The 23,028-nt window shown below is 41.1% G+C and overlaps 1 protein-coding gene across 3 annotated transcripts; it reads left to right on the top strand.

Moving 5' to 3' along the window:
* The first annotated feature begins 1,028 nt into the window (after window positions 1-1,028).
* On the top strand, window positions 1,029-23,028 carry LOC147050968 (rho GTPase-activating protein 6). 3 transcript variants are annotated; one of them, XM_085920600.1, is made up of 14 exons: window positions 1,029-1,057; window positions 10,820-10,913; window positions 17,650-17,809; window positions 17,888-17,959; window positions 18,916-19,178; window positions 19,287-19,485; window positions 19,598-19,653; window positions 19,744-19,894; window positions 19,973-20,121; window positions 20,647-20,826; window positions 21,150-21,247; window positions 21,320-21,519; window positions 21,754-21,831; window positions 22,041-23,028. In XM_085920600.1, exons 2-14 carry the CDS (start codon window positions 10,878-10,880, stop codon window positions 22,517-22,519), a joined length of 2,121 nt encoding a protein of 706 aa, XP_085776726.1. In that variant the 5' UTR covers window positions 1,029-1,057; window positions 10,820-10,877; the 3' UTR covers window positions 22,520-23,028. The 3 variants fall into 3 exon arrangements, with proteins under 3 accessions (XP_085776726.1, XP_085776723.1, XP_085776725.1); XM_085920597.1 differs by lacking the exon at window positions 1,029-1,057 and having other exon boundaries at window positions 10,679-10,913; XM_085920599.1 differs by lacking the exons at window positions 1,029-1,057; window positions 10,820-10,913 and adding an exon at window positions 14,416-14,623.

Genomic DNA, 23,028 nt, shown 5'->3' on the forward strand with positions numbered 1-23,028 from the left:
AGAGAGAGAGAGAGAGAGAGAGAGAGAGAGAGAGAGAGAGAACGAGGATGGCAGGGAGGGAACGAGGGAGGTTGAGAGATGTAGGAATGTGAAAGGCTGTGCATAGGAGCCACGAGATTTCCATCTAAAGGATGCAGCCGAAGTCCCCCAAAGGCTGGTGTCATCAACAGCTGTGGAGCCATGAAGGGAGGGAGGGGGCAGCATACGGTAGTGTGCAATATATTGTTGCTGGAAAAAGCAACAGCTGGAGAGCAAGCATGGACCTAATGTAGACAACCAACAAACAAATCACCCCCTACTTCTCCAACTGAGCTCACAGCTGCACATGCTAACTCGAGTCTGAATTTATGATTTTGACCTTTCAAAATTGTTAAAGCTTCCTCGCTGTCATCACGGGGCTCCAAATACTTTTGTATCATTTTTGTGGTCACAAAGAAGTGATAATATTAAGTGCCTCAAGCATTTCAAAGTCAAAAAGTCAAAGTCTGCTTTATTGTCAATTTCTTCACATGTTAAGACACACAAAGAGATCGAAATTACGTTTCCCACCGTCCCACGGTGACTAGACACATCACACAACACATACAAGCAAATAGCACAAAGAGTAAAAACAACAGATAAGAGCGATGAATAAGTGATAAGCAAATGACCAAAATAAATAAACAATAAATAAATAAATAGACAAGAGGTATACCCAAAAGACGTGACTGTCAAGGAAAAAGCAGACTGCCCTGGTGGCTGGAGCAATATTATGATAATAGTGTCGATATTTGATTAGCAATGACTGCATTGATGGCACTTTTGCATTTCAGCAACAGACACTCTTCACGCTTCGCTTTTTCAGCCTCAAGTACATTTGTTATGATTTTGGGTCAACAGCCAGCCAGAAAGTTTTCTCTTTCTTCACTGAATGGTTAAGCATGTGCAATGTCCAATGAAAGCTGTCCTCTGTCTTTAAGAGATCCCTGAGGAGCAACTGAATACAGAGGAAACCCAAGCAAGCCAAAGTAAGGTGTTACAAACGTCCCATCCTAGAATCGAACCTTCGTGCTGTGAGGTAAGTGCCACCGTTTGACAGTTGCCAATTGTTTGAAACACGCTGTGACAAGTATGAAGTCATAGCTCTCGATCGGACCGTTTTGTGTGGGCACTTCACTCAGTAGCATTTTACTTTTTTGTAACGGGCAATTTACTCAAGAGTTTTAAACTGCCACTTCTGAAATTGAATCCATGCGCAGCTTTCGGTGTTTGAGAGCTGAGGTTCTATTGCATTTTCATTTAAAATTTCTTCAGGATCTCTATGATATGGTTGTCTTGACTTTCTAATTTGTAATTGGGCTCTGAGGCAAAAGCCAGACATGCACATATTTGTATTTTTGCTGTTCCACCATGGAGTTGTTAGTGGTGCAAAATTGTAACTATTGCAGAGAGTCTGACAAATAAAGAGGAAGAAGGAATGCTCATGCTAAATACCATCAAACAAATCACTGAGTATAAGGAGAAAAAAAAACTTCTTAAAATCTTGACACCAGATGAAGAATCACTGCAGGTGTTATCTCAAAGAAGAAAAAAAGCATCTTCATAAATCAAACTCATTGGATGGGGCAGCATCGCCAAAGCCCGCCAAGAGCCAATTAGCCTCGTCTGTGATCTAAGTGGGCCTGATATTTCTTCATGTGCCTCCGACCATGTTTGGATGAAAGCAATAAGTCGACTAAAAAGGAAACACTCTGCCAGAAAATGCTAACATCAAATATCTGTCTACTGAGAGCATCTGCGCCACTGCGAACAGCTAATTAACGTTGGCAATATATTTGGCCGTATAAAAATGGAGTTTCATACTGTGGACAGGTATAAAGAAATGTAGTATAGATACAACACTACATTTGGGAAAAATCACAACTATAGACTTTCTCTTCATAAGGTATCATAGTTTCCATAAGCATAGTAAAGTTCTATTTTCAACCAAAATTCATACGGCACTAGCTCACAACCGTTCTCATTTTAGTGGTAATGTCGTTTATTAATCGAGTGCCTTAAGTCAGTCCTTCCAGCTGTGTAATTACTGCAAATCTAAGTCGGGCGCTTGAAAAATAGTAAGCATGAATCAATAAATATGTCACATAGTAATGGATGACTAACCAGAAATAGCTACCAAACAAAGAGTGGCTGATGCTAGCAGGCGATTTTTCAACCACATTTCGTAGCTGCCTTCTTCGAGTCAGGCGGCAACCCTTCCTCTATTAAAATGCCACAACTTATAAGTCGTTGCTGCGACTGATGCGCCCAATAAAGAATGTTGTCTCTATGACTCAGGGTCAATCTCACATTTTGTTTTGTTTTTTTCTAGCTAGCGTCACAAAGACAAGGTTAATAAAAAGTCAACCAAGCACACTTTTTAAAAAATCCGATGTCCCAGATTGTTGGACGGAATTGTTGAGGGACAAACAAAAAAGCAATATAGCGTATTTGCGAGAGCAGAGGTTGACCTCAGTGAATGAAGAGATGAGGCCTGATTTGATTTAAATATAGCAACAGTGTCCTTTGGCACTAGCTTTTGAGAGACTCAGCGTATTCTGGACAGTTGTGTTTGCCCATTCGGGCTTGCCGGCCCCGAGCCATCGTAAGTGGCGGCAGATATTAAGGTCAGACGGCAGCGTGATCTAAGGAGAATATGGCCGAAGCTTTAAACATCCAATCCCCCTGCCCTGCTCATCCCGTACTCTCCCCTCTTGAGTTACTTTCGAATCCGCTGAACTCAATCGTTTGGGACCACTTGGCCACTTAAAAAACCAACAGTGCTTAAATTTTGCAAGACCCTGCCTTTGGATAACCCCGCGCCTCTATAAGCTTAAAATAGAGTGCAGCTGTTTTGAATGCCTTGCAGTGCTTAGTTGAATCTTTTCCAACATAATTTACGAGCGTATCCTCCTAAAATGAGGTAAACCTCCCTCGATAAGATATTTGTCCCATTCGGGGAAATTCCAGAATTGACAATTCCTGGCCAAATTTGTTTTGAAAGTGACCCAAAATAAATCTCTACTTTATTACGGTGTTGTACTGTTCGTACTTCTCCAACGAAATTGCCGGAAAAGAGGATAATTTGCGATTTTCCCGCAGCTATCTGCCACCGTAGCAGCAGAAGTATTCCACTTCACTCATGCGATGATAATTTTTGCTGATGTATTCAGTGAATTAAACGGCTTTTAGAAGTGAGATTAGAGATGGCAGTGATGAAGGGTTTCCCGGATGAGTAGTAATTTTCTCTGCACCTGCTATTAAATTCATCCTAATACTTGTTTGAACGTGGGTCACTGGTGGGACAAGTCTGATCCTTTTTTTTTTTTTAATGTTTCGATTTTGAATCCAAACAATACCGTTAATTGACTCACTGCAATAAACATTTGATATGTTATGTATGCAAAGCACGGTTGTAGTAGCCTCGGGCTGCGAGCGGCGACTTGACTCAAGAAGTCTGTTCCCCCTCTTTATCTACACAGCCCCGAATTTGAACTCCCCACTCCCTCTCCCGTCACATATCTGAAGCCAAAAAGGCTGCATATGCCACGCTAATCACCGAGTAATGATGTTGATAACATCAGTCACGATACAATCACGAGGCGATAATCCATATTTTAGAAGAAAACGTTCCGCAATCAGGTTATCTCTGTAAGTGAAGAAAACAATCCCACTTGAAACATCCATTTCATATATGTATAATAGGGCTCCACAATATATATATAAGAAATGTCAATACAGAGATATTGACCCAAGCAATATGCATATCGCAAAGACATGCAATAAATTCCTTCTGGATTGTATGCTTTAACTTAAATTTGACCAGTCAGACACAAACTTTTATGTGCATTCAATAGTTGAACATTTTCAGGGTTACTAATTGGTAAAAGAACATTCAATCATTCAGTGACATTCATTCGGTATATATTAAATATCACAGAAATATCAGCATGGCTATATTCAACATCCATATCATGCAACTCTTATATATATATATATATATATATATATATATATATATATATATATATATATATATATATATATATATATATATATATATATATATATATATATATATATATAAATAAAAAACACACAAACATCACCATCACACCAGCATCTAGCGTGAGCCAGTGATCATCCCCGACAGAGTTATATCACGAGACAACACAAGGGCCACCGGGGGACTACTCACTGAATGACAGTGAAGATGCCGAGCTCGTTGTCGTCCGGGTTCATTGCGGCTGACAGGTTCTCGGCGCGGGCACTCCTTCCCAGCGTTTCCCGTCAAGGCATTTAGAGCCCCCCCTTTCCTCGCTCTCGGCCGCACTCCCCCGACTCTGCAAAGTTTGCCACCCTCTTGCTTTGATTTGGACTTTTCCTTTCTTGTCTGACTGAGCCCCGATCCCTTGTGATTGCGCACTGCGGCCCCATCCAAGTGACTGGCCCCGTGCCCCCGGGGAGGAGAGCGAGCTTGTCGCTTCTGCCTGGCTAATGAAATAACATCACATTCCAGGCCAGTGCATCAGAAAACAGAGGGATCAATGGCGAACAGCTGGACTCCGATGGGGCGTCGCCTCAATGAGCACGTTGTTTGGGCAAATTTCACCGACGCTCCACTAGGCCGCCGACAGACAGATGACGCAGTAGTGGAGGAATCACCGCAAAGGCGTTATTTACATTATTTCTGCACACCAATTTGCAATAGCTGACATAAAAATCGGATCCCGGTATGGGGCTTTTAAAGATGGCATGTGTTACAGGCAGGAGAGCTTAAAATTAAGCTGAAAACATAATCCAACTCTATCATTATCTGCCTGCCAACTGTCAACCTTAAACGAGCCAAGCCTAAATCCTATATAAACCACCAAACTGGATCTTAACCTAAATGTGGCATCATTTTTATTTTATTTTTTTTTCATCCGTGGTTGTTCGTTTTAACTCTCCGTTTAGAGGCATTCTCTTCATGGTGTTTTTAACATCATGATTGTTTACGCTCCGTGCAGTCAGCCATGCACGATTGGCGTACACAGTCTTCCATTAGTTATGAACAAAGGCACGTGTCTTTGCCTCTGCAAGCAAATGGATGTGCTTGCGTAACACAGCCCCTGCCTGTACACGTAGAAAGCCTTTCAGTGCTGAAAGTTCAGCTCGCAACTTGGACTCCATGAAGGCTGACATTTTCTTTTGTCTGTTTGCATGCTTGTGCAGAAATAATAGGACCACACTGAACAGAAAATAAATATGGGAAGGAAGTAGTCAATATTGGGATGGAGGTGGTGGGGGTGGGTTGGGGTCATTACCAAAAGAAATGAGCCGAAATAGTGTGCTATGAGAATTGTAATTTTCTCAGTATAGTTGTAACACGAAATATTACATTGTTAAAATTTTACCTGATGTTATTGTAGAACAATCTTAATTTTGTGTGGGAAACAAGGCTAGGCATATTTTGAGAGCTGAGTCAGAATATCATGAAAATAGTAATCATTCAGAAAACATTTTAATTTGACATAATGTTGAAAAAAAATCATCATTCTATGGGAATACATTCATTTTTTTTTCAATTTAAATGTTCTCAGAATGTAGTCCTAATTTTGTCTTGAAAACAAAGATCGGTTTTCCCAGAATACAATCATGTTATTAGAATCGAATCAGTCAGTATATTATGAGTAAATCGCCTTTAATTTCCAACAGTAAAGTCATAATATTTCAAAAAATAATATGACAAACTTTGTAATATACAAAAAAAATCCTTAATTTTCCGGAAGTAGAATATCAATCTTGTGATGAAAAAAGATGCAATCACAATAACAAAATCATAATGTTCAGAGAATAAATTCCTAATTTTGGAAGAATAAACACCTAGCTTGTATCAATTATGATTACATTTCAACCGTTTTCACAATTCCCGTGCTATCTACGCAGTAGCTTTGCGTGAGCATATGGTCGACGTGTAAAGCAGACAAAAGCAGAGATTTTCCTGGGAGCAAAATCCAGCACATGAATCCATCCAATCACGGGGCCCGGCTCCCGCCCCGGGGCCACAACACACTGCATCAGTGGCCTGCTTTTCTGTGACACGCAGGTCACAGCATTTGGAGAAAGAACAGAGGCTGCGTACTCGTACTCGTGCCAATCGTAAATGACTAAGAACCACATTTAGCATTTTGTCTCTGGGTCATGAAGGCGACAATTGAAGATGAAGATAATGAGGCCCGCGCTGCTCGTTTTGTACCGGTGGCCGCCGGCTCTTTTTTTTTTTTTTTCTCGTCACGACAATGTCATGCTGCAAGCCCTCTTGGCAAAATTCTCAAATGGCTTGAAGGATAGCCACGTTATGAAATTCAATGGAAGTAATCTTCAGAGATTTTAGAACATTCAAGCGCTGCTTAAGTGTGTTTTGCTTTTTTATTTTTTGTTATTATTTGCTTTTTGTGTGTTGTGAATTTTCCTCTATTCCTCTATTCAAATTTAGTAAAATGGTTTAAGAATGCATGACAGCGCAATTAATTCCAATTGTGTGTCATTGGGGGGTGAAGCGCTACACAAATTTACTTTCAGATTTGCACAGCTAAGAGACTTTTTCTTTTTCACTCTTATTATTTTATGATGCACAGCGAGCAGCAGATGCACCGATTTGCATAAAATGATGAGAGTGTCTCAAAGCGCATTGCAAGAAAAACTGTAACTAATAAACAAAGTGTTTCCGATTGGCCCTCACGAAAAGGTTGCAGTTAAGTTTGGAATAGCTGGGATGTGATTTGCATTGTTTGGCGACTGCACCGATATCCTCTGCTTTTTTTTTGCAAACAAACAAGAATGCCAAATAGGTCATTAATCATCGCTAATTAGTCAGTAATCAATAAACAGCCAGGAACAAAGACTTACAGTGTTTGCACTTTAAATCAAAGGCTAGCATTAATTTGGGGACAATCTTCACAAACTCCTCTGTCTTGATAATTTTTTTTCTACGTCGACTATGCCTGAGTGGCATTAAAACGACCCCGGGATACGCTGCTCAATCCGTAGACAGGAAGTGCACAGGAGTCGGTCATTTTTCGTCAATGAGATCACAGGATATCACATTCCTCTAATCGGTGTCAACACGGCTGCACAAGCCCCTCCCCCTTGCCGCTGCCCCCTAGGAAGATAGGATTCACAGCATCCAGCCATTAGCTGAAATGTGGGAGAAAAAAATCAATGTGCCCGCGTGAAGCTCGCGAAGGTCATCGGGCCAACGCTCAAATTCCGCACGCCGCTTCGGGCCGGGCTCGGAGCCTGCCGGTCAAGCTTCATTTCTAATGTCACCGATTCGAATCGTTATTAGCATGACCAGGATGCATGAGCAGGATAAGTTTTTGTTGATCAAAAAGGAAAGTAGTCATTAATCAGTCGATGAATATCAACAAAATAGGTCAGTTTCCACACACTAGCCTCTTTTTTAAAACAAAATTGGCACAACAGAGTCATTATTTATTGGCGTTTGACACCAAGTCCATTGAAACGGGAGATTTCGGCAACTTTCAAATAACGACATGGCATCCCACAAATAGATCTGGTGTCATATGGATGAGACATGTTATAAACTACCATATCAACCATTTTAGTCATTCTATTTTGATTTGGCATAATTTACAAAATAGATTATAATCTGACCCCCGAATATGAATCATCCAACGTACCTCTGCATTTCCAGTTTGTCGTCCACTATGCCACTTTGCTCATTTGCATCCCCATTAACATCCATGTCTCCTCGCTCTTCCAGATACAAACAACTGCGGCTATTGCACAGGAAGGCAAACCACTTTCTGTTGTGTTTCTAAGTGTGCACAGGGAGGGGTAGAAGGTAGAGGCCTCCTTGAAACATTGATAGCCCGGAGTAAATTCTATCAACAGCAAGGGGATATGGAGGAAAAACGAGAAATCAATACTTTGCGGCAGCTCGCGTTTGAAGCTGCGAGAAACGCAAGACGGCACGGCACCGATGCGTACGCTGCTGCTGCTGCTGCAAAAGAGGTTTAATCAAGTGTTTGTCTGACAACGAGATTGCATTTTCCTCCCTCCATTACTCAGACCCATTACTGGACATGTGATGTGATAGCAATTGGAAGGGATGGCAGGAGAAGAAATGATGTCAAATAGATGCACTCAACGGAATACGCTAATGCATCGTTTTTAGTTAGAGCTGCTCAAGGACATCACGATTCTTTCTGGAGCCCAAACAGTTCCATCTGCTGGAAATACGACGTCAATGTCAGTGATGACGCATTGGGTTGTGTGAATATTTTTGAGGATGCAAATGCAATATTTCTCCAGTCGTTTGCGTCTATGCTTTGTGAGGACATTTTGCTTGTTAGTAGTGGTTCACAGCACTTTGATGCCATGCTTGGCTGCACCCCTCAAATCTGTGTTTAGCTCCTGAGCGCACACAAGTGGCCAACAGCTAACACTGCAAGCTCAAATGTGGTCACCTACAACCAATTTTAACAAAGATTGGATATCTATTTTTAGAGAGATTTTCTTGAAAGAACAACTGGTTAACTTTATAATTTCTGTTATCAATTTTCTGCTTTTACATATTGGAACTGCATAAGTGTTCCTCAACTGGTCTCATATTTTCCAACGACCTATTTTAATAGAAGTAATTTCCCCCTTAAATAACTTTCAAAAGTGCATGAATATCCTCTTTTTGAAGAGCCTACCCAATTAATGTACTGACTGTATTGACTTTCAAGATAGTGTATTAGCGCCATCTTGTGGTTGTAACTCTTTAAACCAGTTTTAAAAGAAAGGCCATGACTCATAAAAAAAAGAACAAGAATTCTCAAGACCATGTCAAACACAATCACCCAGACAAAACAACCTTATTATGAGCAACTCTAAAAACATAGTCACGTTGTTTTCATTTTTCTTCTACTGCTTAATCTTTGGCATATGTAGTTGCCAAGTTAAAAAAAAAACGAGAGGAAGGAGACAGCCTCCTACGTACAGAAAAAGCTGGCTGCCAAAAATGCCACATTATCCTTCATAATATTGCGGTCCAACTATAATTAAAAGCAGAAAATGGCATTATATTAATCTGGTCATTAACTGGATGGTTTTGTTTTGTAAAAAATGTCCTTTCTTTTGCATTTCTAATAGCAGCAGTCAAATCTGCACTTATCCCACTTGATAAGTGACACAGTAGGAAGTGCAGTGAGAATCGTCCTCAACATGGCCACCGCCAAATAAGTGGATCAAACACAAAAGCCGCCGACCTCTTATCGCCACTTCCCCTGTCTGTTTGGTGGACCCGCGTATCTGATGGACGCTTATCGAGGCCGTACAGCGCCGGTTCACATGTCACGTTATCACACAGGTCCTTTCCCCGAGGCTCCCACAGGAAGACCGTGTTCCCTGGGCACCGCATGCCAGGGATCTGGAGTGCCCTACAAACTACAGGGACTGTGGGGGGAGAGGAGGAAAAAAAAAATGCAGCGCAGCCCAAAGAGGAGTGGGAATGTATACTAGTGGAAGTCTGTCTAACATTCCTGTCACGCTGAGTGGCTAATAACACTCAAGGCAAGTCGAGGCCTAATTAGGAGAAAGTCAACCCGAGAAATCCACATACAGTACTGCTGATGAAGTGGGCCACTTAGAAAATCCATCGGGTTCCTTTCATGAAAGTTGTTTATAATTTAAATAAACATAAAGACCCCAATCTGGGCCTTGTATTTGGAAACAACTTTCCTAGATGGAAAAATTTGAGATTAGAAAGTCCCGATACCAGGTATTGATATCGCGAATGTCAACCCCTAAATTTTCTTTGTGCACCATCAGCCAGAAAAAGCTTTTTATTCTTCGCTTAATAATACTTTACTTTAATGTAATAAGAAGTTAACCTGTGAAAAACTCAAAACAATCAACATCTCATCTGTTGATAACAAGGAAAAGAGCATACTGTTTTTATTTTCGCACATTCTTTGGATAACAAGGAAAGGAGCATACTGTCTTTATTTTCGCACATTCTTTGTGAAAATCCATTAAAGCAAATAAAAAACAGGAGAAGACCTAACTCATGCTAAGATGCGAATCATTTTATGCTTGTTGAACTGACGTTTTGAATTCTTCGTTTCCTGCGTATTGCTCCCCCAAAATATGTGCAAAATTCACCAATAGTTGAGCTTCAAAATTTTCACTGCCAAAGTACTTTGTACAACTCACTTTAAAATTCAAAACATTTGCATTTTATCTTTAAAAACCTCCGTCTCATGTTTGATGAACACTTAGGCCTACTATGCCACTGTAGTTTCCTATTATTCACGATGCTGGTAACTTGTAGAGCAAAGTTTTTTTCTAAGGTGGCACTTGGCGTTAAAACTTTGAAAACCACTGGACTACTGTATAAGGACAACTGATCAATAGTACACACACAGCAAGAAAACATTTGGAATACTTGTTTAGTCGCTGGTGCCAGCCTTTGCAATTTGTCATTGCATTTTGTCAGGGGAAGTAACTGGGACGAAATGATGGATGAGTTTTGTTTATCTGCAAATCTTTAAGGAGGGGGGGGAAAGTTCCGCCTCAGGTCCTGAGTCAGACTCTGGGTGTGTGTGTGTGAGTGCATGTGAAGAGGAGGGGGACTCTTTCATAATCCCATGCAGGGTGATGAGTTGTAGATCCACTCTTCGGGCTCCGTTTGGACTTGTGGCCGCGGGATGAAGCCCACGTCTTGTGTACTCTTGCTACCCTGGTGATTGTTTAAGACCAACATGGCCGCTCAGGGACTCCTAAGCAGCGTTTTCTCCTGCTCCCTCAGTCCCAGGACCATCTCCAAACGTGGACTGAGGCAGACCAGGAGCTTGGACCCGGCATTGATGAGGCGCTATGGAACTGAGAGCACGTCCTATCAGGTCAGACACCTCACTCAAGGAATAACATTTCACTTTTTTTTTTTTTTATATATACTGATGGAATTTTGTTTGTGTTCATGTTGCGCTTATGAAAAACAGGTTGAAAAAGAATGACTGATTGCAAATTCCACAAGTGATGGAAAGTCCCCCAGGGAGCACAGCTTTTTGTAATCTTAAGAGAGGAGGAGTAAAAAACAATCGGGGTTTTATTGGATAATTAAGCATGAGTTAAATTGGGGTATTACAGCAGCAGAGTAGATAATAGCCCAAGATAATTTCTATACTTATGTGTTGACACTAGTCAAGGAGAATGAGAGCAGCAGTGTATGGGGCAGCTTTACATGCAAATTCATGGAAAGGAATAAAAAGTTTGATACACTTATTGAAGTGAGCAGCATCAAGAATACAAATATTTTTAGACAAATCCAAACATGTATTGATGAATAATCTCTATAAAAGCGCTTGAGAATTAGAGAAACAGCAACAATACTAACTATCAGCAGTGGAGTGAAAACAAACATTTCACCTGAGTCATATTTCTTTATTTTCACAAGAAAAAAAGCATTTTTTTTTTAGAATATGCATAGGTATTTTTATTTTATTATTCCTCTAGCTTACTTGAAAATATTTATTGCAATATTGATAAAAAAATACCAATGGTATTTAATTTTTTATACTTTTTTCCCCCCTTATTTTCTAAAACTTTGTTCGACAATATATAAAATTAATGCCATCAATTTGAACTCAGCAGTGGTGTCAACTCGAATTAATGGAGACTATGCAGGAGTGAATATGAACAGCAGCAAAAACAGTCATCATATATCAATAAATATTGTGATCATTAAAAAGAAATACAAGAATAATCAATATATGCAGATAGTAATAACTCACATTAGTGAATGAAGCTATGCACGTTCCATGAAAACAAAAATTGGAATTTGCAGGCATTGCGACATTGCTGCATTTTCACAATCGAGCAGACCTCGCTTACGTCAGCAAACGCGGATTCAAACCATGTGTGTGAGTGTTTGTCAAAAAGGGGTGTGACAGCATGGAAACAGGCTGACACATTTTGCAACTATTTCGCTGGATGCGACTCAAAATGGCCTTCTCATGTCGGAATAATTTGGGACCCCAAAAAAAAAAGTTAACCCTTTGATGGGACTTTATGTTTACACACACACACATAAAAAGGAAAGGAGTTCTCCACATTTATTAGCAACAAACAACTTATGTTCAAAGTTAAGTCCAATGATGTTATAGTATCAGAAAAATCCGTCGCCTTTTTCTTACCCTGTAATTTTTTTTTTCCGAAACAAAATGAAAAAAATACATACTTTGATTTACGATCCAGGGCGATGGCCGCAAGCGCCTCTTTTCATTAGTGCTAAATCTGCTGTGGCAGTAACGCGCGTATAATTTAAGACTGTTTGTTCTGCACGGCCAGTCCTCATGGTAACACTGTTTATTTTGTGCAATGGAACCTTGACATTATAAATAGGCTTGTAATGAAAACCAGATATCTGGACCATCTTATAATCGTCAGCAAGAGCATCGGAGCGCTTATGTAATTCTGATCAAATGGATTAATACTACAGAAAATAACTTTGATGTTTTCAATGACACTTTGCTTTTCACCTTGTTTTCTATATCGCTTCATAAGGGTCAAGTTGGAGCCTATCCATGGGCAAGACACGCCAGACTGACTCGTTGCCAGACAATTCCAAGACAAACAAGCGTTCACACACACACAATTTAGAGTCTTCAATTAATCAAGATGCACATTTTTAGAATACCTAGTACCTAGAAAACCCACGCAAGCACAGGCAGAACATGCACACTCCACACAGGAAGGCTAGAGCAGGGATTTGAATTTCAGAACTTTGAGGCAGACACGCTAACCACGAGCACACCATACAGCGCACAAAGTTTAAAATAAAATAAAAAATAGCGCAGCTGACTTAGCATGTCAAACGACTACTTGTTAGCTTTTTGGTGACTTTCCCACAATGCTCATTCTGAAACGGAGACAAGGCGTGAGATCTCAGCATACCTCATGAGAGCCCAGCAAAAGAGCAAAAGATCAACTCTGCATTTTTTTTTTTTGGAGGGCTTTTTGCCATATGTATTCTCAAAAAGAAACACACGCCTCAGAACGAGAATAGAATAAAATAGACCTAGAACGCAAGCTTCATTTTAAACTCTAAAATCGGTGTGAATGTGGATGTAAATGCTCGTTTGTCCCTATGAATGTCTGGCGACCAGTCCAGGGTGTTACCCGCCTCTGTCCTAAAGCCAGCTTGGAAACACTTCAGCTCACTCCCGTGACCGTTAGTAAGGACGAGCGCTATGGAAAATGAAGTTATGTTACTTAAAAGATGGCCGGTACCCTTCTGAAAGATGATGATTAGGATAACTGACTCCGGAACTGAATCATTTACATTTCATGGGAAGATTTTTCAAACAACTCCTTTTCTTGAACTAAAAACAGAACATTGCACGCATGTTAATACTAAACGGTCTTGTGCTCACTAGGTGGTGGTGGTGATGGTGGTTGTGGGGGGTTCAGTAGCCTGAGCGAACGTTAGAACAAAGACGAGTCATCTGGTTTACATAAATACCGTCAAATAGTGAGCCGGCACGTCTTGATCCGTGGCTTTGCTTTCCTACGGGCCCATATTTCTTCCCACAACACTGTGCCCTTTTTTTGCATGGCATGGAATTAAGCCTCTGTATTGCTATGGCAACTACTCTTCAGTCAGAAGAGCTGCCGGCTGGACGGATGCATGTAAGCACAGAGGTCATTATCAGTTCATTCAAATCTCACGTTTGTTCCCGAGATCTTATTATCTGCGGCGTGTCAAGTCACAGGCCATTAAAGTGACAGTGGGGAACCATATCCTGATCAAAGTGTCTGCTTGGAAAGTAAGGGCATAACAGGGTTAACCTGACAGTAGGTGAGGTGTATTACCTCACCTGTCATGGATTTATTAGGATTTCACTGTACTCTTGGAGTTTGTTCTCTGACTGAGATCAAATGGTTCCCATTACACAGTTATTGTAAATGTAGTAGGGATGTATTGTTGTAGTGAATGTGGAGGGGGGGGAAGATCATACACTTTTTTTATATAGAATATGATGTTTCTTTAAAACATAGCAATATTTGTTGATGTATTTTTTGCATTTAATTGTATTTATTAATATTTATTTTATTTATTAATATTTATTTAATTAATATTATGTTAACGCTGTGTACTTCACCATAGCAACGGTTGTGGAGGCGCATAGGAATTGATGCGTTTGGGTCCCTGTCAATCTGGCGTAAAGTTCAAAGTACACAGCGTAAAGTTCTCCCGAACGACGTAAAATCATAAATACGTTCACAAGATAAAATTTAATGGTGGCGTAAACTTCTCTTATGGAATAAAATAACGAGATGTATAACGCCTTCGTCTCCATTTAGATGATTATTATCGGTCTTTTGATAAAGTACTTCCGCGATGGAGCTCTCAAATTGGTCAGTGAACGCGCCACACTTTCCTCTCCTGTCAAGAGTTTGGACCATGTCTGCGAGCATGACGACTCTTTTACTTCTTCTGTCGGGCAATTTAGTTGAGGATCAAGCAACTTCGGAATGTTTCTTGCAATCGTTGCACGTTTGAGTGTTGAAAATGGGTGAACCTCGTTTGAAGCGAAGCGTTACCTTTCACGTAAGTGATTCCATTGTTTCATCAAATTTGCGCTTGCAAACTTTTTGTCCTCCATGCACTTTTCAATATGTGATGTGAGTGTGTACATGTTTAATTTATTTCAGATGATAATGAGATGTACTACATTGTGTTACTGAGCTCCCTAGGGAAAAATATTATTCTAGCAAATTGTTGCTTTTCTATTTAAAAAAATAAAAATAAAAAATCACTTATTTAATCCTAATATTATTTTGGCGAAATAATTAAAACAACTGCAAATTTTTATATTTTTATGCGGGGAAAAGGAAATCAAGTCAAGCTCCATTGAATGGCTTCCTGAGCACAGGAGACCACTCACCACCATTCTGAATGGGCCCAAGCGCATTTCTTGTGTATTATCGCATGTTTCGATCTTTCCATATTGTATGAACTACCTCCAAGCTTTCCTGTCATTGTGTTCCAAGAAAAGGCCAACACAAGCTTTGCATCTCAACAAAGCCTTTTAATTGGGTTCAAGTGCTGCCTTCTAGGTAAGGAAAGGTGCAGCAGCTTAGTGATCAACTGGAATACAAACACTGTCGCTGTCACGACATTGTCTCAGTGAATACTAAAACACAGATAAATGTTTAAACTCATCAGTGATGGGAGTTGGAAGGAGTCAAGCTGTCATGAGTGTTTTATTTTGGCTTGCAAAGCAAATGTCCAAAGAGAAAAATCCAACTATCCTTAACACCCCTTTAAAAAAAAAACAAATATATATTCTAAACTTTACACACCACAGAGAAAAGAGAGATTAAAATTATCTATAGTAAGTACATAAAATGAGGCCTCATGAAAAATCAAGCCGTATTCCCTGCTCTCAAATGCTGTAGCCATCCCGCTGAGAACATGCCCCACTCGACTGCCAATCAAAAACTACAACCCCAAATGATGAAAGTCAAGCATCATACATGCGTGAGAAATGTTTTTAGGCCATAAAAATAAAATAGTCCAAAACGTAAGTGCTTAGCATGCCTTCTTGTGCCACGTGTTGACATCTTACGTTGCTGCACAAAGTAGTCCATTGTGCACAGTTTGTAGCCTTAAACGGATGTTTTTCAACATGAACAGGCAAACAAAGAGATCTACTTATTGTTGTTTCAATGGATTGATGGCGTCCCATCCCCATACCCCCCCCCAAAATGATACGGTCAAGTCATCTGACTTCTTCCTCCATATTGTATATCGAGTTAGCCCTTTTGATTGATGATTTATGTTGTGTTTTTATGACAAGATTTGAGGTAGCACCAGGAGTTAACTGACTGATAACAGGACAGCCATGTCATTTTGTTTTTTTAATGTGTGTCACTTGCCTGAATTTGTGCCTGACTCCAGGCAGTGCGGGTTCAATTGTGCCTCAGTGATGGTAAAATAATTTTGTTTGCGGGCAGAAAAATAGGCTTCCCTGTCACATTAATCACATGTTTTCTGCTCCTAAAATAATTACACGTACGTTTTGTGTAATTAAGATGTAGAGGTCGATTTCAATGTTTCAAAGTAGGAGTTCATCGGGAAGTTGAATCTGTAACTTCAAGATGTTATTGAGCTTGAATAAAAAAAAAAAAAGTAGATGAGCACCTGTGGGAAACTTTCTTGCTCTTGCATCACAGGTACTTCCATGCGGGAACTCTGATGTCAAATTGAGTCACAGAAGGGATTTGTGCAACACTCATCTGCCAAAACATTGGACAGACGTGCACAGTCTGAGATCCAATAGTATTTGATTGGGGGAAGTGTTCATTTAACAATTAATCAGTTATTGGAATTTTATTCTGTCGATATCGGAACCAGCATTGTTTGGGGGAAAAATTGATTGGGTCCTAGTTTTTACTGTACACCCGCTGTCATACCCTCATATGTAGCAACACAAATAAATGTGTAAAAAATAAATAAATTCTTGGTTGAATCCATGCGTGTTATTGCGCTTGTCGTAGAATCTTTAGCAACTGTGTCATAATCGTATTCCCAGCAGGTTATGTTGTCGATCCCCCGCTACTGTAGCGTGAACCTAATTCTCATTTAATGGAAGCCAGCCACTTTAATGTAAGCCTTATCCTGATAATGAGTGGCTAAGCCTCTTTGGAACACGGCTCATATGATTATCTTGACTCGCGCCGGATGGATCGAGGCGTCAGTAATCTGCGGCGCATGGTGATGCTCGACAAGTTTCTGGATTGCGCATCAGATTATTGGAGTTGTCGTGAGCATCGAATCACAACGTTTGCCTTTCTAAGCGTGGGGGTTGACAATTGTGATCATGACTTTGAATGTGTATTTGTAAGAGACGTGTGTGCTCCCATGAACACGTCTCAGTTTGCATAAGATGTCAGTCTTTGGTGTGTGACACAGGGAAATGATTAATACCGTCGTCACGTTCATGGTCAGTCACATCCTTTTCAAGCTTTTCATAGTGTGTGAATTTAGCGTGTGAAGAATTCTTGAAGGTTAAGCAAGTGCTGATTGCGATAAAAAAAATGTCAATGACAAATGTGTTATGATTTTACCTTGCATACACCAAATGAAATATTGAGGTGGTATTTTCTTTAAAGGATTTTCAGAAAAAGGACGATCATGTTTACTTGGTTCTTGAACTCATCCACTGCAGACCCAGTTAATATGGATTTTTGACGTCTATAGCCGTCAGTGGTAGTGAATGAGTTATGTGGCATTTAGCATTTCCCGCCATTTCATATTTACAAGTGCTATCCTTCAGTTTCCGCTTTACTGACTGAATTAGGGCCACTGACATGTAATTGCTTGGTGTCCCAATACTTAGAGCCATATTCAACTATCGTATTGCTCCAGTGGATTAATTAACATCATTAGTAAAGGCTCGGCCCCCAGCTACACATCGTCTCTTGGAGAACAAAGTGCTGTCACGCCACTCTACTATGCCGGCATCCAGTTAAGCTAAAATCATCCCCGTACAAATGGTATAATTGAGTCTTGGGGAAATTAATTTCAGTTCCTTTTAGTGTCTTTTAATTTCTGTGCACATGTGTCCTCAGGGAAACTTCACATGGAACAGCGTGTCGGGACGCTCCGTGGGTCTGAAGCCCGTCCCGCTGCAAAGCCTCTCCGAGCTGGAGAGAGTTCGTCTGCAGGACGTTGCCTTCAGGCGACTCCTTTGCGATCGGAATTTGGGCTGCCAAGTCACCATTCCTAAATGTACATTTCTATTACTGTTACACTTGTTGTTTTGTATGTTAAAGCAACATACAGACTAAAAGTTGTTTTCTTTTTTAGATGGCCACAAATCCAAAAAGTCGCTCAGGCGTAAACTGGATTCACTTTCCAAGGAGAAGAGTAAAGACAGAGGTAACGTGTTAAGTGCTTTTCTTGGTACCTTCACAGGTACCACTTTTGTACCCTTGACACTTGATTCCTCCACGCTCTTGAGTCGGTGCCAATTGGCTAAAGGCTTATGTGTTGCGCAACATCTCGCCACTGATCTGCTATAAGATTATTCACCTCTCTCTCTCAGGCATTTGTGAAGCTCTTTGTCACAAGGTTAAGATACCCAATTGGGCACTTAATGGATCTTAGACGTCTATAGCCGTCAATGGCAGTGAATAAGTTAGGTTTCCATCGTTTTTTTCACAAATTTCCATAGGTCTGAAAGTTTGCTGAGTCAAAGTGCAGTTATATCCCAACTACAGTAGTTATTTTTAGTGTTTTTTTAAGATTACATCATGACGTTGAAGCATGTTCCCCACCGAGGAATGTCATCTACTGAAGCCCCTCCTCCACCCTTCCACTTAACCATACTCAGCCTATGACACTTGAAAAGAATCTCACCAAATGTACTCAAGTTCATGAAAGATAAACAAAAACAGTCTGAAATGGCGGCTCATTGGTTGCAGTACAAAGCCACGCCTACCCCTTCCTTTTTTACCCTTTGTTTACAAAAGCCCTAAGTGCTCTCAAACTGAATATTGAATGTGTGCCAACCTCGGTCCAGCCTTGTTTGATACACTTTGTAATGTCAAATATGCGACATAATACAATCTAAAGAATTAGCCCCACTCACTTGGAAATGAACAAAAAGGTTGCACTAAGGAACATCATTTATTTATTTTCATTTTCATTTTATTTATTTATTTATTTTTTATTTTATTTTTTATTTTTACATTCCTGGATCAAGATTTTCCTTAAACTAAAATAAATTAATTGAATTGGTACACATCAGTGCTATTTTTTTTTTTAAATATATATTTAATTGAGAAATAATACGAATTATCCAATGAAAAGCTAAGTTCCTGTCTGTTCCGCAGAGGCGACGCCGCAAGCCTTCAGCATCCCGTTGGCGCAGGTCATCTGCAACGACCGCACGCAAAAGCAGCGCCACGACGCGCCGCAGGAGCAGCACTGCGACCCCACCGAATTAGTGCTGTCCTTCCTCCACTTCACCTCCACCTTCAAGAGGGCCAACAAGGAGCTGTCGAGCAGCAACTCATCCCTCAGCTCCAATTCAGAAAGTCCCAATAAGTCGCCGTTTGCTCGAGCGGCCGACCCGGCTCCGAGGACGTGCAGGAGGGTACGCTTAAAGCTCGCGGTCATCCAGTATGACCTCAAATAGCAGCCTCTAGTCTCGTATTATTTATTCGAACAAAAAATGTGTTTGTCACTCATCCCACTTTTAAAGGGCGGCGTGTCAGTGGACTGCATCACCGACCTGGACGATAACCAGTCGCAGCTTTTGGAGGCCCTCCAGTTGTCTCTGCCAGTGGAGACGGCGAGCAAAAACAGGAAGAAGAGGCACGACAAAAAACTGAGCCTAAACCCCTTGTACCCCCAAGTGCCCAAAGTGGTGGAACTCTGCTGCCAGCACCTGGAAAACCACGGTACTCACATTGTGAAACAAGTTCCCACGAATCATGGGGTCATTACTTCAAGTTGAATTTCACAAATTCATTCTCATGATTCATGTCTGAGATTACTATCATCTCCACGTAGGTTTACAGACTGTGGGAATTTTCCGTGTGGGAAGTTCCAAGAAAAGGGTGAGGCAGGTAAGAAGTCAGTAGTAGCATCAAGTCAAATTAGCTACCACTGCATCAGCAGCGTCAATGTATACATTGTTGCTTTTCTTTTTCCTCCAGATGCGCGAAGAGCTGGATCAGGGATGGGAGCTCCATTTGGACGAGCAACACGGCGTTCACGACGTGGCGGCCTTGCTTAAAGAATTTCTCCGCGACATGCCTGACCCGCTATTGACTCGGGAGCTCTACACGGCGTTCATCAACACAACGTGTGAGGCGCAAACACAAAAAAGGCACAAACAAAAGCAGATGTCAGTCAATGACGTCTTCTCCTCTACCGACAATGCAGTGTTGGAGCGGGCCGAGCAAGAGAAGGCCATCCAGCTCTTGATGTTCTTGCTTCCTCCTTGTAACTGTGACACACTGCATCGCCTCCTCTGCTTGCTGTCCGCCGTGGCTGCGCATGCTGATGACATGCTGGACGAGGAGGGACACAAGGTACACAAGATGCTCCTTCTTTCACTTATGTGAAGAAACAGAGTCTTCGAAAAAAAAAAAAAAAAGATCCGCCCATTCCAAATATAACATTTCTTTTTCACTTAATGAAGGCATATGCCTTTTTGAATTGATTGCCCTGCTGAACCTTGTGGGAAGGCGTGTGCGCCTTTAATCATCATGTTACTTTAAATCTGTGCTTCTGCTTGTTTGGCGAAATGAAGGTCAACGTCACATCTACTGATTACAAGGAAATGAATAGTGGCGGAGCGGTGCCGAGTTGTTACATTGTTTGTAATTAACCTCTGCGTCAAATGTCAAAGAGAGATGTGCGCGTGAATTAAGAATTGTGGTTAATTAATCTTTCTGGATGGAGAAAACGTTTTGTATTAAGAGAGTAGGTCGAAGTTGCCTTGTCATTGTTAACCAGCAATTAGGCACTATTATTCATGACGCTTGTTTATGTTTCAAAGTGCCCTAATCATAATCTTAATAACGATGTATCCATTCTGTCGTTGATATCTTCAGAAACCGGGAAACAAGATGACCTCGTTAAATTTAGCCACCATCCTGGGGCCCAACCTCTTGCACAAGCAAAAAAACTCCGACAAGGAGTTTGCTGTCCAGAGTTTAGCCCGTGCCGAGGAAAGCAACGCTATCATCAGCGTGCTCCAAACCATGATCAATTCGTGTGACTCTCTATTTCTGGTAAGGCACACTCACTATAAACTGTTTACCATCAAGCCAGTGGAATTTTTTAATGGAGCGGAGGCGCCTAATAAAATGTAAACATTAACTTTATAACTTTTTACAAGTGTACTTTTATGGTCACTGGTAAACAAAGTAGAACTTCAGTGAAGACTCGGAAGTTCTTCGGTGGTGTCAAGTTAAATTTTGTGCTAGTTGAGACTTTTTATCAGTCTAAAACCAATAACCTGCTATCTCAACTGTTGTCTGCTCGACTGATGAATTGCTCATTGAAGTGAACAATTTATATGACATGACAACAACGATATTGCCCTCACCTTCAGGTTCCTGCTGAGCTACAGAATGAGGTGCTGCTGAGTCTCCTAGAAACCGATCCTGATGTTGTGGACTACTTGCTGCGGCGGAAGGATACTCGATACTCGTGGGTATCGACTAGGCTCAGATTGTCTCTCGTGATGAGCTAATCAATCACATATAATGTCTGTTTGTTTAGCGATTCAATCCTGAGGGCAGCGCACAAATCCTCCCTGATGGAAAGGTGCTCCTCTAATGAGTCTCTATCCAGCGGCGAGGCGTCCCCTTACGACAACAGCTCCCCCGTTCTATCCGATCGACTTCTGCTCCTGGAGGACGACCAGACGGAAAGCGGCAACGAGCGCGCGTCTAGGAACTCGCCAGCTACCTTTACCACAGGTAAAGTCGAATTCAGGTGTGCCGCTTTCCACACTGTAAAAGCAGCTCCCATGAGGCTCTGATAGCGTTTTTATAACTTAGATGAATGGTATTGCATCATCGAAAATGACAACATGCTGTTAAGTAAACTATAATTATACTCTCGTGTAGAATCATTAAAGGGCCACTCAAAGTATTTATTTTACACTTAGGCACAGTGATTAGTCCCACTCTGTTTTTTGTCTATGTGCTTAGAAGAGGCCTTGGAGGATCACTTCTGGGACACCTGGCATCCACTTTTCAGCAAGAACGTTATTGACCTTGACATCAATGGTAATACGTTTTCATCGGAGCAGTGCACCGCAGCTAATTTTACAAACACAGCGGGAACTCGAAATATGTGTACAGTCAAAAAATAATGACGTTGCGCAAAGCTTTACTTTTCTCACGTTGCACGACACGAAAATAACTCGCATTGCATTTGTTAATCAACAAAGTGCAAGAAAGACGCAACCTTCAAATGTCCGTCTGTTTTCTCTCAGGCTCCCTCGGAGACATGTCTGAATGGAAGTCATTTGGATCGTCAGAGGGACTGAGCGGTCGCCAAGGTAACAACAAGCTGCCCGTCAGCCCGACGACAACCTCATTGGACGCTTCGGGAGTCAGGCCACACCTCCCTGTGGCTCGCGGCAGCAGCGGCGACGGCCCTCGCGACCAGACGGGATCCAAGCAATCATTACACCAAGCACCCATCAGCCAATCCGGAGCCATCGGCTCGGACGACCTGGCAGACAGGGCGAGACGCCCCGTCGATGCCATCCTTGCCGATCGAGGAGATTTGTTTCAACCTCTCGATGAGATGCGTGTTTCTCATTCCGCGCCCTCCATCAGTCTGCCTCACCAACACCAGAGCGGAAGCACTAGAACTGCACCTGAACGGGCCTCCGGTAAAGCAAACGGCCATATTTGGCAGATCCTATCGACAAACAATGGAGATACGCTGCCTGAAACGCTGGTGTGACAAAATCATGAAGACTTTTTTTTTTTTGTGGCCCATCATAATCAGCCGCTGAGATGATGCTAGAAGCAAATTCTCACTGGTAGTTCAAATCGTTTCACTGATTGTTCTATATACTATGTATATATGAGATATATAAATGGCCATGCATTAATCGTCAATTTATATATGACACGTGTTTTCTTTTCTAAATAGTCTTGACAATCAAATGTATTTCAGCCTTTAAAACATGTATAAATGTATTTTCTATTTAATAACTTAAATTTCAGCCAGATTCAAATGCTGAATATAAACACAGTCGTAGATATGTTCATTATTTGGCATGATATTCAACCGCATAAGATACTGCAAAGAATTTTGTCGAACGCCTACTAAAAGCCTTTTTATATATATAGATATATCTATATATATATATATTAATAATTGCACTGCAATTTTTCTGGAACTACTGTAAATGTGCTAAATCTAATGTTTTTAATCACACATTTTACTTTACATGCATTAAACAACAT

This window comes from Syngnathus leptorhynchus, chromosome 9 (assembly GCF_054491065.1).
Source record: "Syngnathus leptorhynchus isolate UIUO chromosome 9, UIUO_Slep, whole genome shotgun sequence".
NCBI lineage: Eukaryota > Metazoa > Chordata > Actinopteri > Syngnathiformes > Syngnathidae > Syngnathus > Syngnathus leptorhynchus.